General features: G+C 57.6%; 1 protein-coding gene across 3 annotated transcripts in view; it reads right to left on the bottom strand.

Annotated features, from left to right (window-relative positions):
- ADAM11 (ADAM metallopeptidase domain 11) overlaps positions 1–15,112 on the bottom strand; it is a 58,306-nt gene extending 43,194 nt beyond the window's left edge. For all 3 annotated transcript variants that reach the window (XM_039504306.1, XM_039504305.1, XM_039504308.1), the window contains exons 1-2: positions 14,694–15,112; positions 14,092–14,282 (exon numbers count right to left, since the gene is read on the bottom strand). In XM_039504306.1, the coding sequence (XP_039360240.1) occupies positions 14,092–14,282; positions 14,694–14,751 (249 nt within the window). In that variant the 5' untranslated portion in view covers positions 14,752–15,112. The remainder of the gene's footprint in view (positions 1–14,091; positions 14,283–14,693) is intronic.
- Positions 15,113–17,110: the final 1,998 nt, after the last annotated feature.

Here is a 17,110-nt window from a genome sequence, read left to right as displayed (position 1 = left end):
TGACTCACCCTGCCCCAGAAAAGAGCAGAAGAGAAGTCCTCCAAGCAGCCTAGAGTGGCTGCAGGGCAGCAGCCAATCAGAGGAGCTACTGGAGTGACCAATCAAGAGCCAGAAGGGCCACATAAAAGGAAGCAGCAGAGGCAGAGCAGTCAGTTGCTGCCTGGAGCTGGAAGAGGGAGGTGTGGGTGCCTAGCTGGCTGGGAGAGCAGCAGGATGATGGACAGATCAGTGTGGGCAGGGGGAGCCCAGAACCTAGCCAGACCAAACGAGGGAACCATGATGGGCCCTGCACACATACAAAGTGGGAAATGACTGCCTAGGAAGGAGCACTGTGGAAAGGGATCTAGGGGTCATAGTGGACCACAAGCTAAATACGAGTCAACAGTGTAATGCTGTTGCAAAAAAAGAGAACAGCATTCTGGGAAGTATTAGCACTGAGGTCCTCAAACTGGGGGTCGTGAGGTTATTACATGGGGGGATTGTGAGCTGTCAGACTCCACCCCAAACCCCACTTTGCAGCCAGCATTTATAATGGTGTTAAATATATTAAGAAGTGTTTTTAATTTATAAGGGGGGGTCGCACACAGAGGCTTGCTGTGTGAAAGGGGCTTGAGAACCACTGTATTAGCAGGAGTGTTGTAAGCAAGACACGAGGAGTAATTCTTCTGCTCTACTCCTTGCTGATTAGGCCTCAGCTGGAGTATTGAGTCCAATTCTGGGCACCACATTTCAGGAAGGATGTGGACAAATTGGAGAGAGTCCAGAGAAGAGCGACAAAAATGATTAAAGGTCTAGAAAACATGACGTCTGAGGGAGGATTGAAAAAAATTGGTTTGTTCAGTTTGGAAAAGAGGAGACTGAGAGGGGACATAACAGTTGTCAAGCATGTTGTTACAAGGAGGAGGAAGAAAAATTGTTTTGCTTAACCTCTGAGGATGGGACAAGAAGCAATGGGCTTAAATTGCAGCAAGGGAGGTTTAGGTTGGACATTAAGAAAAAGTTCCTAACTCTCAAGGTGGTTAAGCCCAGGGAGGTGGTGGAATCTCCATCATTGGGGATTTTTAAGAGCAGGTTGGACAAACACCTCTCAGGGATGGTCTAGATAATACGTAGTCATAGGCACCGACTCCGTGGGTGCTTCGGGGCTGGAGCACCCACAGAGAAAAATTAGTGGGTGCTCCGCACCCACCGGCAGCCAAGCTCCCCCCTCTCGCCTCCTTCTCCACCCCAAGCACGCTGCGTCCCTGCTCCTCCTCCTCCCTCCCAGTGCTTCCCACCCCCCCCTCCCCCCCGCACCTAACAGCTGTTTGGCAGCACTTAGGACTTTCCAGGAGGGACGGGAAGGAGCGGGGATGCGGCACACTCAGGGGAGGAGGCAGAGAACAGGCAGGGCAGGGGCAGGGATTTGGGGGAAGGGGTAGAATAGGAGTGGGGGGAGGGCAGGGCAGGGGTGGGAAGAGGTGGGCCAGGGGCGGGGCCAGGGGTGGGGCTAGGGGCGGGTGGGGGTCGAGCCCCCACCGGGCAGAGGGGAAGTTGGCACCTATGTACTTAGTCCTGCCCTGAGTGCAGGGGGACTGGACTAGGTGACCTCTCGAGGTCCCTTCCAGTTCTATGATTCTTTCTGGGGTTCCCAGGGTCTATGGGTCTCTCGAGAACCGAGCAGGATATGATCTCTGGGCAAGACCCCTTAAAACGTGTCTTGCTCATAGGTGTGTAAATGCCCTAGGAGTCCTTCAACGTTTGCAGAGAGTCGTTCGAGGTCTCCGAGAAAAGCCATGGCTATCAAAGGGGAGGTGCTCTACTGGGTTCTGAACTTCTTTCGGAAACCTTGAAAGTTGGAGCCAGGACACCCTGTGGTTCCATAACTGCTGTGGTGGAGCTGGAGCTGACAGCAGCGTCTGCCGCACCTCGGGATGCTTGGAGAGCTGTGCTGGCCAAGAGTTGGCCTTCTGCGACTAGGGATTGGAATTGCTCCCTGCAGTCGTGTGGCAGCTGCTCAGGAGCTTGTTATAATTAGTAACGTTGTATTTGGCCGGGACTGCCTGGCAGTGTGCGATCTGGAACTGCAAGGTTGCAGATGAGTAAGACGGTTGTCCATAGAGATCCAGTCATTTTTGGTCCTGTTTACAGGGTGTAGAGCTCAAAAAGTGCTGCCTGACCCCGTTCATTCATTGCACCCACTGCTGGGAGTTAGGTGGGGGATGGGAAGATAAAAAGTCAGAATCTTTAAGGGGCATCTAGAACGTGTTCTCTGCCCTCTTGCACGTGGTGGAACAGTGGCAGGCGTTTGCCACACTCCTAGCCGGGGCCGGGAGAGCCTCGTTAATAGGTAGCGCCGCTCTGGAGGGTGTTGAAGAAATCCAGCCGGATCGCAGTGTCTGCTACCCTTCTAACGGGGACCTGAAACTACCTGAGGTCCTCGGCCGTGGAAGGTGGTAGAGGCATAACCGCCTCATCCAGTGACAATGAGGCAACAGGAGCAACGTCTTCGTCTGCCTTAGCCTCCCCCTGTCGTGGGGGTGGGGTCCGGGGAGGAGGTGAAACCCTGGGCTCACTGAGGGACGGGGACGGTGCCGGTGGGCTGTGAATTGCTGCCGATAGGCAGCCCCTGGAGCCCAGCGTGGCTGTTGCAGGCCCTAGAAGGCACTGGGGTTGGCGTGTGACAAAGTGGGGATATTTTGTACTGTTTTAAGAGACCTGTTTGTGCCTCGGCTTCCCCGGTGGGTGGTGGGTAATGGAGGCTGAGGGAGGCTTCCCCAAACCCTGCTCTCTGGACTGGGCTTGGTGCTGCCAGCCTCCCTGAATGGGGGATGCACACACCATCCATGGCTTCTCCTACATGCCGGAGTCCTGTGCGGGGGCGTGGCCTCAACTGGAAGGGGCGGGGCCTTTCAAGATTTAAAGGCCCTGGGGTTCCGGCTGTGGATGGGAGCCCCAAGGCCTTTAAATCATCCCAGAGCTACTAGCTGCAGAGGCAGCTGGGAGCCCCAGGGCTCCGGGCGAATTAAAGGGCCTGGGGCTCCGGCCGCGGCAGAGCTCCGGGCCCTTTAAATCACCACGGGAGCCCTGTCGCCACTACCCCGGGGCGGCAGGGCTTGGGCGGGGATTTAAAGGGCCTGGTGCTCCCTGCAGTTGCAGTTGCACCGGGCCCTTTAAATCCCCGCCCGAGCCCGGCTGCAGGAGCCCCGGCGGTGATTTTAAGGCTGGAGCCCTGGGCCCTTTAAATCCCCGCCCGAGCCCGGCTGCAGGAGCCCTGGCGGTGATTTTAAGGCTGGAGCCCTGGGCCCTTTAAATCCCCGCCGGAGAAGCCGGTCCAGTCTGGCACGGTGTCCCGGCTCTTGCTGGTACGCCGTACCGTATCGTACCGGCTCACTTTCACCTCTGCTTGTTTCCCAGTGGGTGGGAAAGGGGCAGGCTGAGAGACATGGGGGTGGGTGTCACGGAGGGGCAGCAGAGCCTTCCCAAAAGGGGGGGGGCTGGGGCCTCCCTACCCCTCCTCTTCCCCCCAGGGCCCCACCCCACCACTTCCCTCTGAGGCCGAAAGCAGCCCCCTGCTCGTGTCCCTGACTCCCGGACCCGCCGCCCAGGGCAGGTGGAGGGACCCACAGCTGCCCGCGCAGCTCTTACCCTGAGACGGCTCCAGCCAGGGGGCAGCACCTCGGACCCACAGCCCGGCCACAGTAAGAGCCATACGGGCAGCTGTGGGGAGCCAGCGCCTCCATCTCCATCTGCCCTGGGCGGGGACATGGGGGGGGAGGAGAGGAGGGGGAGGAGGTGGGATCCGCCATGGTGAAAAGTGGATGGGCCTGGCCCCCTGGCCCCCCATTCTGGCATCACTGGGCGGAGCGCAGGCAGGGCCACCACGGCACAGGCATCCAGCATCAGGTTGGCAGCAGCTGCGCTAGTGGAGACTGACCCTGGAGGAAGAGTGAGTGCAGGCATCTGGTTCCACCTTCCTTGGGGACCTGCAAGGTTCTCCCTGCGTGAGGGCAGATTCCCAAAGGGGAACCCTTCACTGAGATCCAGGAGATTGACTGGGAGTCCTCTCCCTCCACATCCTCCCATGGGGGAGCAGCCACTGAGGAGAGTCCTAGGCCACAGGATGGCTGCTCAGAGACAGAGGTCTCGGTGCCAAGAGATGCTTGGTACCCATCAACAACGGGGACTCTGACTCATCCAACACCAAGAGGCCCCTCGAGAATCGGAATTCCTGTGTTACTGGAAAGGACCCCAGTCCTTGGATATCCAGGGCTTCACAGGCCCGCTGGTACTGGGGGAAGAGTCTTGGCCTCAGCAGTCCCCTCGGAAACCAAGGCCTGGTGGTGACCTAGTCTCTTTGGAGTGAGAGTCTGTGCTCCTCTTTCCGGGAGTCTTCCAAAGACCTGTCTGTCGTAGGAGAAGCCTGCCCCACGGTTGCCGGGCACTGGGGCTGCCTGGGGACAGTTGAACGGGAAGAGGGGTCTCCTGACTCGGCTCAGAGGGGGGCTGCATGGCCAACAGTCTGAGACAGAGCACTTCTGGGAGACACGGCACTCCACAGGCAGTGGCCACGCTTGGAGCGCCTGTTGCTTTCCGGTAGAGCCTCCCAGCAAGACAGCCAACAGGCAAGCCCTGCCAGGAGAAGACAAGTCTCCCAGAGGGAAGTGAGCAGGAAAACAATCCTCTCACCTACACCTAACTAACTATACTAACCCTACCAACGATAAACTCCCTCACTGAGAATAAACAAGGGCCCGAGGATGCGCGAGGAGGCCATGCGAGGCAGTAGAGAAGCAGCTCTCGCCCGTCCTCGGTGTCTGCCACGAGGCAGACAGGGAGCATGCGCAGGCTGAACCGATGCTGCTAGCTGGAGCTCTCCGAGCAAGGGCTTGAGAGGTGCATGGAGCTCCCAGCAGGACACCACTCGGAGAAGAAAGGAGACCTCAGGAAACACCGTTTAGCCCTGCTTCTGCCGATACCGGGAGAACGTCAAAGATTTTCTGAAAATAAATCTGTTCTTGTTGGTGTCAGTTGCCTTAGCCCAAAGCCTGAGAATTAAAGCCACTTGCAGAACACTAGGGGGGTGATAGAGACAGTGTGGAGACTGAGGTAAAACACTTGACAAAACGAAGGGGAGGCTAGGAAGAAGACCGTTTGCTGCAGCTGCTAACTTTTCCGAATAAATACAAAACTTGCCTCACGACCTGCATAAACTCTGTGTGATGGGTGTGCGTATTCCTCCGGCGAGTGCTGCAGGGGAGAGACCATTCGCACGCTTTGATGGGTGGCAGATTACCTGAGGAACTGCGTGACATGGGACCGGTTAAGGGTCCTGGCTCTCGTGGCTATTGGAAAAAAGTATCAAAGTCTCTTGATGGGAAGAGAGTTGTCAGCAGAATTGCTGCTGCTCACAGCACCTGACACATCCAGCTTCCAGAGGGTAACTAAATTGTTCCCAAGACTATTTATCCCCATTCTATAATGTCTGAGTAGCAAAACCCTTGTTCCCCCACACTAGCGTACGCCTCCCCTTCTAGTTATTCTAGCACTGCCTTGGGCCCACACACGACTGTTAATACACCCGAGTCCTGACCTGCAACACACACGCAGAGCACGACAATTATGCCAACTCCTCTGTAGCTATGGCGGGGGGAGCATAAAGACATGGCAACACCACCAAGTTGAAACCAGTTATTTCTGCTAGAAGGAAATAGTTGGTCTGTGGAACTCCCAGCTCCAAGATCTCAGTGAGGCCAACAGCTCCCCAGGCTCCAGGAAAGGACCAGTCACAGACCTGAGTGATAAGGACGGCACCTGCCCAGGCACTGGCTGGCTGCACTGGCGTATCTCATGGTCCTGGCCAAAACCAATCAGTGGCAGCCTGGTCTTATTTCCCTCAGAGGCATGGTAGGACTTGAGCCAGCACCTGCTGAAGACTGGAACGACTCCCCCGGCTTCCCTGACTTCAGCCCAAGCCCTGGGGCAGGTTTTCCAAGGAGCCCAGCACCCTGGGGGTGCTGAGCTGAGGAGAGCCAAGCACAATGTTTTCAGGAAATTTGCACCCCAAACGTTCCAGCAGGGCTGGGCACCGAATACCGGTGGAATGTAGGTCGAAGTCAGCAAATCGTGAACTGTGGGGGAAAAGCCCCAAAGTTGAACCAGTTCATTTGGGGGTTTGCTTTGAAATTGTTTCATTTTGAAATTTAGCTAATTTTTTTAAAGGGTTTTTAATAAAACACCTGAAAATGACCTCAAATGAAAAACAAAAACAAAAAAACCCACAAATTATTTTCAGGTCAAACAAAAATGTTTCAATTGACTGGAAATGAATTTTTTTTAATGTTTTGTTTGTGTCAGTGAGAAAAGCCAAAAACCCCGAGTTTCAGTTCAAACAAAACATTTTATAGAATTTATTTGATTTTTATTTTGCAGTTCGGCCCCTGAGTCACCTCGCGGAGGCCCGGGAGGGCTGCCCTGATACAGGACTCTGGGAGTGGGTCAAACCTTCCTCGGCAGCGCCTGGTGCTGGCCAGTGGGAGACGCTGCTCTGGATGGCTCTGCAATTCCTCGCCCTCTGGCAGAGAGAAGCGAAGAGCTGCACTAGCCACCCCAAGCAAGCAGGAGGCAGGAGGCAGGGCTGTGCACTGGCTTTAGGGACGCAGGGTCAGGGGTTTCGCTGCCAGAGGCAGAGATTCCAGGTCAGCAGCCAATTAATGACAGGAACCGGAGAGTCCGATTCCATCTCTAGATGATTTGGTAACCGAAACCCTCCGTGTGCTGAGTGACAGCAATGGAGCTATCTCGGGGCGGGGGCAGGAGAGGGAGCCCAGCATATGATCTGCCTACAGCTTGGGGGAGCAGCTGGGAGAGGCAGGAGGTCAAGGATCAGGGGGTTAGTATGCAGCCGGCTGGCGGAGGCTCGCCGGGCCGGCTGCTGCTGAATGAATGAATGTGGTGCTGTTCTGTTTCTCTGCTCCTTCTCCTCCCCAGCAGCTAACTGATGTGATTCCTGGTACAGTTCGCACCTTTCCCACCCAAGGAAATCCCCCAGGAACTCTGGCCGACCTCTTCCAGCTCTTGGGACCTGATTCCTCCTAGTACTTGTTTGAATCATAGACTCATAGACTTTAAGGTAAGAAGGGACCATTATGATCATCTAGTCTGACCTCCTGCACAACGCAGGCCACAGAATCTCACCCACCCACTCCAGTAACAGACCCCTAACCTATGTCTGAGCTATTGAAGTCCTCAAATTGTGGTTTAAAGACCTCAAGCTCCAGAGAATCCTCCAGCAAGTGACCTGTGCCCCACGCTGCAGAGGAAGATGAAACCCCCCCAGGGCCTCTGCCAATCTGCCCTGGAGGAAAATTCCTTCCCGACCCCAAATATGGCGATCAGTTAAACCCTGAGCATGTGGGCAACTCACCAGCCAGCACCCAGGAAAGAATTCTCTGTAATAACTCAGATCCCAACCCAGCTAACATCCCGTCACAGGCCATTGGGCATACTTACCTGCTGATAATCAAAGATGAATTAATTGCCAAAATTAGGCTATCCCATCATACCATCCCCTCCATAAATTTATCAAGCTTAGTCTTGATCCAGATATGTCTTTTGCCCCCACTATTCCCCTTGGAAGGCTGTTCCAGAACTTCACTCCTCTGATGGTTAGAAACCTTCCTCTAATTTTAAGTCTAAACTTCCTAGTGTCCAGTTTATATCCATTTGTTCTTGTGTCCACATTGGTACTAAGCTTAAATAGTTCCTCTGATATATTTATAAAGAGCGATCATATCCCCCCTCAACCTTCTTTTGGTTAGGCTAAACAAGCCAAGCTCTTTCAGTCTCCTTCATAAGACAGGTTTTCCATTCCTCGGATCATCCTAGTAGCCCTTCTCTGAACCTGTTCCAGTTTGAATTCATCCTTCTTAAACATGGGAGACCAGAACTGCACACAGTATTCCAGATGAGGTCTCACCAGTGCCTTGTATAATGGTACTAACACCTCCTTATCGCTACTGGAAATACCTCGCCTGATGCATCCCAAAACCGCATTAGCTTTTTTAACAGCCATATCACATTGGTGGCTCATAGTCATCCTGTGATCAACCAATACTCTGAGGTCCTTCTCCTCCTCTGTTACTTCCAACTGATGCTGCCCCAGCTTATAACAGTAGTTCTTGTTATTAATCCCTAAATGCATGACCTTGCACTTTTCACTATTAAATTTCATCCTATTACTATTACTCCAGTTTACAAGGTCATCCAGATCTTTCTGTATGATATCCTGGTCCTTCTCTGTATTGGTAATAACTCCTATCTTTGTGTCATCCGCAAACTTTATTAGCACATTCCCACTTTTTGTGTCAAGGTCAGTAATAAAAAGATGAAATAAGATTGGTCCCAAAACCGATCCCTGAGGAACTCCACTAGTAACCTCCCTCCAGCCTGACAGTTCACCTGTCAGTACGACCCGTTGTAGTCTCCCCTTTAACCAGTTCCTTATCCACCTTTCAATTTTCATATTGATCCCCATCTTTCAATTCCCCATGTGGAACCGTATCAAATGCCTTACTGAAATCGAGGTAAATTAGATCCACTGCGTTTCCTTTGTCTAAAAAATCTGTTACTTTCTCAAAGAAGGAGCTCAGGGTGGTTTGGCACGATCTACCTTTTGTGAAACCATGTTGTATTTTGTCCCAATTACCATTGACCTCAATGTCCTTGACTACTTTCTCCTTCAAAATTTTTTCCAAGACCCTGCGTACTACAGATGTCAAACTGACAGGCCTGTAGTTGCCTGGATCACTTTTCCCCCCTTTCTTAAAGATGGGAACTATGTTAGCAATTCTCCAGTCGTACGGTCCAACCCCTGAGTTCGGGGCACAAGGTGGAAGCAGCCCTCCGCCCAGGTGAACGGCATCTGTGCACGGCACTCTGGGACCTGGGGCACCGGCCAAGGGCCATCACCCCTTCAGTCTCCCCCTCCAGAAGCACACGGCTCGCAACTTCTAATGGATACTGACAAGACAAAGCTCTGAACATGAGACCCAAAGAACCCAGCCAGCCCCTTCCATCCCCAGCCTCCTCCCCCTGAACAAACATTCTCCCCAACCCTACAGGGCCCTGCTGCCGGGACCGGGTGGCTCTCACTCTGTGGCATTGCTAGGGCCTTCATGCTCACTGTGCCTCATGCCCAGGCTCAAGGACAGAGGTGAGGGGAGTGCAACAGTGACCCCCTCCTGTGGAGTAGCTCAGTATTCTCCCCACTTTGCAGATGGGGAAACTGAGGCACGGAGCCAAAGTACTTGCCCAAAGTCACACAGTGACTCAGTAGCGGAGCTGGGAATTGAACCCGAGAGTCCTGACGCAGAGTCTTCTGCTCTTTCCAACCCATCACACATCCTCTCCCAGGGGCGGATTACCTGTGGCCTTTCACATTCTTGTTACAGTAAAAGCAACCCTGCTGCTGTGAGAGAAGCACCTGTGATGTGCTGGGAACTGCTCCCTTCAGGGCTTTGGAACAAGCAAGGAAGAGAGAGCCCCACCTCCGCCGAGAATCCAGGCCAGCTTTTACACTCAGCCTGGGCAGGACTTGGGGGGTGGTTGGGCAGTGCTGGATGGATGCGGAGCAGGGCTGCCTGGGTCAATATTGCTCCTGGCTCTGCCCCTCACTAGCAAGTCTAAGGATCCTGACGCAAGCAGCTCCCAGGAATGTTGGATATTCCCAGGTCCCAGGCAGGGCCGGCTCCAGGCACCAACGCAGGAAGCAGGTGCTTGGGGCGGCCAATGGAGAGGGGCGGCAGGTCCGGCTCTTCGGCGGCGGGTCCCTCAGTCCCTGTCGGAGGGAAGGACCCGCCGCCGAAGAATGAAGCGCGTGGTGGAGCTGCCGCCAAAGTGCTGCCGATCGCGGTCCCAAGGCAGAGGGAGCAGGTGATCATCCAGTCTGAGCCCCTGCATAGCACAGGCCGCAGACCTGCCCCACAGTAATCCCTAGAGCAGAGCTAGAGAGCCAGCCCATCTTGAGTTAAAACCTGCCAGGCCCTTGGGAAATTGTTCCAGTGATTAACTACCCTCACTCTTAAAAATAGCCACTGCCTTTCCAGTGCGGGTCTGGCCAGCTTCAGCTTCCACCACTGGATGCTGTTACACCCGTCACTGCTAGACTGCAGAGCCCCTTATTAAATCTTTGTTCCCCATGTAGCTACTTACAGACTGTGACCAAGTCTCCCCTTAACCGTCTCTCTGTTAAGCTAAACGGGTTCAGCTCCTCGAGTCTATTGCTACAAGGCAGGTTTTCCAATCCTTAAATTTCTCGTGGCTCTTCTCTGAACCCTCGGCAATTTGTCAACATCCTTCTGGAATTGTGGGCACCGGAACTGGGCACCGGATTCCAGCAGCGGCTGCACCAGTGCCAGATACAGACGTAAAAATAAACCTCCCTGCTCCTCCCTGAGATTCCCGTTTATACATCCCAGGAGGCATTAGCCCTTTCAGCCAGCACGTGGCAGGGAGCTCGTGTTCAGCTGATTCTCCAGCGCCAAACCCAAATCTTGTTCAGAGTCGCTGCTTCCCAGGACAGAGTCCCCCACTGCGGCGGGATGGTGTCCGTCTTTCTTCCTACAGGTGCATATTTACATGTAGCCGTGTTAAAACTCACAGCGTTTGCTTGTGCCCAGCTTACCAAGCGATCCAGCTTGCCCTGTATCACTGACCTGTCCTCTGCTTTATTTACCACTCCCCAATCTTTGTGTCATCTGCAAATGTTATCAGTGATGATTTTATCTTTTCTTGAGGTCATTAATAAAAAGGAGCGTTGGGCCAAGAACCACTCCCTGCAGGACCCCACTGGACGCAGTCCTGTTTGGTGACAATTCCTCATTTAAAGTTACATTTCAAGACCTATCAGTTAGCCAGTTTTTTTAACGTACTTAACGTGTGACGTGTTTATTTTATATCATTCTAAATTTTGAATCAAAATGCCATGCGGTCTCAAGTAGCTGCCTTACAGAAGTCTAAGTATGTAGCATGTGCCTGGTCTTGGCACATTGGGATGATCCCAAATTTGACCTATACAGGTCACTGCTTTGTCTAAAAAAAAGTGCCAACAAAATAGAAATTTAGGAGCAACCCAACACCACCAAACCCGCCAGCTCAGCCCCGAGCGCCCGAGCAACCCCACGATCCCGAACCCACCAGGTCAGCCCTGAGTGCCCGAGCAACCCCATTATCCTGAACCCGCCAGGTCGGCCCCAAGCGCCCGAGCGACCCCACGATCCCAAACCCGTCAGGTCAGCCCCGAACGACCCCACGATCCTGAACCCGCCAGCTCAGCCCTGAGCGCCCGAGCGACCCCACGATCCTGAACCCGCCAGGTCAGCCCCGAGCGCCCGAGCGACCCCGCGACCCATTAGGGCAGACCAGCAGCCATGAGTTCCTTTCAGTGGCTAATCGGTGTGTGAAGCTGCGAAGTGCTGAGCAGCCCGAGGCTAACCACCCCCGGCCGGCCCTGTGCCCCTCCGCAGTCCGGCAATCACAGACCCGCGCGTCTCACGGCTGGGCGGGTGACGTGCTTGGGGTGGGGAGTCAGGCTATTGTGGTGCTAGGCCTGGCTTGACGCTCCGGAGCTGTGCGGCCGCTGTCTGCCCAGCCGGCTAAGGGGGAGCGTGACCTGCCGTGCCGCCCGAGGCCGTTTCAAGGATCGACTCACTAACGCCAGCAGACTCCAGGGAGCAGGCGGGGGGCTCGGGGAGTGCAGGATATTGCCAATAACGCTGGGCCTTGGTCCCGTTCCCAGCTGGCTGGCGTATAACGCAGCGGGTCAGGTGCCCGCGTGGCGTAACCACGCCCGGGCTGGGGCTGGCGCCAGCAGGGCTAAGGGGGGGCAGGAAAGGGGTCAGGGTAAGAGCTGGAAAGGGGGGGGGGCGCTGTAAAAACACGCACATGAAGTGAAAGGCTCCCTGGAGCCAGCCAGGGCGGGGTGGGCGTTGTCTGGGCTCCTGGAAACCAGCGTGGGGCAGGTCTGCGGCTGTGCAGCGTGGGGGTCCCTCGGACGTGTCTGTGCCATCGCCCGGCAGGGTCCCGCACCGGGCCCTGCTCCATGCTCGGCAGAGGAGCCGGGCTCCTCCAGAGCTGCAGCTTCCCAACAGAGATCTGGGGTCACTGGGAGTCTTTCCACAGACATCGCTGGCGCCGGATCCAGGCCCTGCACCACGGGAGAGCAGCAGCCACGGAGCAGATTGTAGGCAGCGAGCAGCTGGGGGGGGGGGGGTCTAGGCCCAGGCCTCGGGCCTGCCTGGCGACCTAGTGGCACCTGGAATCCGGGAGGCCTGCAGCCAGCAGCTGGGTGACACCCTCATGCTCCAAGGCCCGCTGCCATCAGAGCCCCGGGGCGGGGCGGCAGCAGGGATCCTCGCTGAGGCAGAGAGAAGCAGCCCCAGCTGGCATGGCCACGCCTTGCCATCTTCAGCCTGTGCCTGATTCCAGAGCACGTTGCCTGGCACCTCAGCGATGGGGTTCTGCAGCGAGAAAGAACCTGCTTTGCTTCCTAAATGCCAGGGAAGCTGCTCTAACGAAACCCCTACAGGGGTCACCAGCAGGGTTTGAACCTGGGACCTCCAACCCTGCACTCTACCCCTCACACTAAGGAACAGCTCCATTAGCTGCTCGCAAAAATAGGTTGTTATTCTTCAGTGAATCAGCTGGTAGGGGACAACAAGACTCCTGTGCTGGGAGATGGAAAAGCCGTTTTGGAGCCTACTCTGCCCTGCGAGCCCCACAGATTCCTGGGCGAGATCCGGAGCCGGGGGCCGGCTGGATCTGTTTTGAGCAGGCTGGTGCAGCGAGCAGGGGGAACCTCTGGGCACGCCAGGGGTGGTGTGGGATGAACACGTAGGGCTGGGGGAAGGTCTGGTTGGGTTCTGGAATTTGGATGCCTGGATTCAGAGCTGGGCTCACAGGATCGCTCCGGCACATGCGCCAGACGGGCTGCAGCCAGAGGAACCGCCCACGACTGGCCAGGGCCCAGCAGCCGGGCCTCAGTGGCTTGCCACAGTCCCAGGGGCTCTCCCGGAGCTCATCCCTGCCCGTCGGGTCTGTTCCCCCTTCAGCGGATCAGTCAGCCCCCGGGGGCAGGCAAAGTCTGGGCATGTAAGTGCTGCAGGCCAAGGCACATCCTACCAGCAGCCTCTGTGCTCCCAGGGCAGGGCCCAGAGCGTGGCTGGGGCCCCTAGACGGGGGCGGCAGGTTTGTGCAATTTTTGGTGGGGCCCAGAATGGGTCCAAGCCTCCCCCACACACCCCACACACACACACACACACACACCCCGGGCTCTGAATTTGCTGGAGCCAGCCCTGCCTAGGCCCCGTGTGCTCCAGCCGGGGCGAGCCACGGGGGGCTCTGTCTTGGTGCAGGGGCGGGATCCAGCCGCAGGAAAGCGTTGGAGGCTGCCTGGCCGTTTGCTGGAACAGAGGGAATGGAGCAGCGTGCACAGGGCTGGAGCCCATCTCCCAGGCAGTGCAGGCTGGGGGGGGGGTTTCAGCGTGGCCCCGCCGCAGCATCCGCCCACACAGCAAGGCCAGGGAGTTAACCGGGGAGCGCTGATACCTCGCTCCTGGTTACAGCAAATGTGCTTCCTCCTCCTGAGCCTGAGTGATTCTCCCATTCATTATGCATGAGCCCTGCCCGCCGGCTCCCATTTAATCGCTCCAACCCGCCCCAGGTTGTAATGGCTACGTTAGGGGTTCGGCTGCTGGTGGGAGGTGCCAGGTAGCCCCGGGGCCTGCGAGCTCCGGGGCAGCCCAGGACGGGTACAGCGTGGGCAGTGGCAGAGTGTCTCCCCCCCCACCGCCCCGGAGCTGTGATGGTGCAGGGCACTGCTACCCCGAACCCGGCTACCCCACCAGTCTCTTCCCTGGGCCATTTTTTGCAGCGGAGCCACAAAGCAGCTTCTGGCCCCACTCTGGAGAGCAGCAGCGTTGTGAACTTGGAAGAGCCTTTGCCACCCACCCGTCCCAGCACAGCCCCCAGCTGGGACTCCTCCGCCCCGCCCGGGGGCCCGGGGCGCAAGGCGCCGACAGCGTGCAAGGGGGACGCTTGGACGGGTTCACTCACAGGGCTGCCTCCTCCTCGAGGCGCAATCCTGACCCTCGTGTCCAGCTGATGCTTCTGGACTTCTCCTCCCGCGCTCTGCCCCACTAACCTGCTGGGGTGGGTGATTTCTGAAGCGACCGGCCTTGTGTCCCATCTAGGGCTGGGAAACCTCCCCTGCAAGGCACCAGGCTGCGCCTCCGCCTTAGCGCGACCTGCCGAGTGCAAAGCAAGAGAAGTTCACCACGGGCAGGATGGGCGTTAGCCAGCGGAGTGGGGTGAGTGGGCTGGCCAGGCTCTGCCAGCAAGGGAGTCAGAGCCTGCCACGCCGGGGGGAATCCCCCCAGGCCCCTGAACAGGTCTTCCGAGACCTCCCTGCTCCCACCGCCCTGGTGCCGGGGGAGGCACTGCAGAAAAGCGTGCGGCTGCAGCAGGAGAGACTGCGGTCACGGCCGGGGAAAAACAAGCAGGGGAAAGAAAAGGGGTGGGGGCCGAAAGCCGGGATCCTGCTCACTGCCAGCAGAGCTCAGGGCCCGCAGCCCCAGCCTGCAGCCGCCAGGACCAGAACAAATCCCCGGAGGGAAGGGGGAGCCCAAAGTTGAGGGGCTGCCTTGGGCAGCACTTACCTGACTGAGGCACGAGGGAGATGAAAGCTGCTAACAGCCACTGCTGCAGGAGGCTCATGTTTGCCTCATAATCCCCCCAGGCTCAGCGTGTGCTGGGATCTGCCCCGGCTGGGCTCACGCTGCTCCTCGGGAGAGAGACCTTCGTGCCCTTTCTTCCTCTTGTGGCTTCGCATTGAGAGGCGGGCGCGCTCTTCCTTTGCTTCCTTTTGCCAGATGAGGAGGGAGGGAGAAAATGGACCTTTCAAAGCCAGCACAAACGGAGGGTGTGGGACAGGAGAAGCAACTGGGGCAGGGGGTTCTAGGCTGCAGTGCCCAGCGGCTGCCAGTTCTCCATCCTGAGCCTGCAGTGACAGAGAGAAAAGCCCAACATTAGCAGGGCGAGAGGAGACACGTGAGCTGCTCAGATCCCTCCCTCCCTGCCTGCCAGCATCCTCTGAGCTCTCCCAAGCACCTGCTCCAACCTACATGCACAATGCACCAGTGCAGGCAACCGCAGCTGCTACCAGGCAGCCTCCACCTTCCCTGCTGCTCCGCGGGGTGGGAAGAACAGTCTCACGCACCCAGACCACCTCTGCCAGGGGCTTTCCCCCTCCCCAAACAGCGACAGGTCTTCCCCCCGCGCTGGGTTCTGTGCCAGCGGTTTGAGATGGGCCTCTGCCGCCAGCACCCTGGTTTGTGTGGGGAGCTGTACTTATGCCTCTAACATGCCATCTCCAGGCACATCTCTAACAATACTGATCTGCGCCCAGCCCAAAGCCCTGTGCCCACTTGAAACATTCAACCCCGCTGAAAGCAGCCACCTCTGGGGTGGAGAGCAGCAGCCCCCTGGACATGCTGGCCCAGGGAAGGAACAGAGCAAAGCCCTGCTCTCAGGAAAAGTGCCAGGGAATCGTTAGCAGCTGCACAGGGCCAGGTCTCACCCGAGGATGCCCCCGACCCTACACACAGCTCAGCCTGCAGGATGTAGGCTGGGGATTTCGAAGTGCCCCTGCATGTCCTGGCCAGGCTGCACGACAGATTGTCGGGGCGCTGTGATGAGGTGCAATCGCTGACCAACAGAGCTGTTCTGGCAGAAGCCCCTGGGCCACGGCTTGTCTCCCTCGGGGGGCTGGCGGGTAGGGCTGCGCTCTAGCGATAATCACTGAGTGCTCCTAGGGCTCCTAGCCCCACGCTGCTGGGCTCTGAGCCGAGGGCTCCAGGGAGAGGGGGCGTCACTGTCCTGCAGCTCCCCCTCCAGCGAACCAGCGGAGCACAAAGCTCAGCCACGGCTCAGGCTGCTCCAGGGAGGGCCCTGGCCATGCCGCAGCCGCCCCGTGCTGGTAGTGTGGTGCACCCCAGGGATGGCTGCACACCGGGGAGCTGGCCCCAGCCCCGCAGCGGGGGAGCTGGCTCTGCCCGTGTGGCAGGGGGGAGGGCCGGTGGGGGATGCGGCAGCAGGCAGCCTCCAGGAGGAACCCAGCCGCCATGCACATGGCCATAGATTGTGTCACTGGCTTGCTAATAAGCCGGGCAGTGGCCCAGGGCTGCCTGGCTGCAGTCCGAGCCAGTGGGCTGGCAGCAGGCCCAGGCTGGGTTGGGGACACTAGGGCCAAGGGCCTAGTCCAGAATGGGGCTCCCGCCACTGGCTGCAGCGACTCCATTGGGCTCAGTGCCGTGACCCGAGCGCAAGGACAGGAGACGCTCCACCTCTGCCAGGGACCCCCGTCTGGCTGGCTGCTTCCCCACCGGCCTGCCTCCGGGGGGAGAGCAGCCAATCAGAGTGATGCTTGGGGCAGGCAGATCCCCCTCCCCCAGGAGGGGAGCTTTGGGGTTGGGGAGGGGGGAGCAGAAAGACCCCGGCTGCTCTGCCCCTTCCTCCCCAACCTCCTGTGAGCAGTGGGGATGGGACGGTGCCTCTGCCCTGCCCCTGCTGCACCTGGGAGGGGGTGGGGGGGTGAAGACAGGGCCGGCGCAACCCATTGGGCGACCTAGGCGGTCGCCTAGGGCACCAACATTTGGGGGGCGGCGACCCCGGTGGTCGGTGGTTGGTGGTATTTCGGAGGCGGGACCTTCCGCTGCCTCTGTCGGGGGCGCCATTTTGGGTGGTGAGACCTTCCGCCGCCTAGGGCGCCAAAAAAGCTGGCGGCACTCCTGGGTGAAGAGCACCTAGAGCTGGGGGGACAGATGTGGGGCTGTGGGGGGGACAGACTTAGGGCCATAGGGACTAGGGTGACCAGAGATCCCGATTTTATAGGGACAGTCCCGATATTTGGGGCTTTTTCTTATATAGGCTCCTATTATCCCCCACCCCTCCTCACACACACCCTTTCCCGATTTTTCAGCCTTGCTCTCTGGTCAGCCTAACGGGGACAGATGTGAGGCTGTGAGGGGCAGGCAGGGGGACAGATGTGGGGCTGGGGCCGCAGAACTGATTAATG

Source organism: Mauremys reevesii, linkage group 17 (assembly GCF_016161935.1).
Source record: "Mauremys reevesii isolate NIE-2019 linkage group 17, ASM1616193v1, whole genome shotgun sequence".
In the NCBI taxonomy this organism is placed as follows: Eukaryota; Metazoa; Chordata; order Testudines; family Geoemydidae; genus Mauremys; species Mauremys reevesii.
This window is presented reverse-complemented; position numbering and strand designations above follow the sequence as displayed.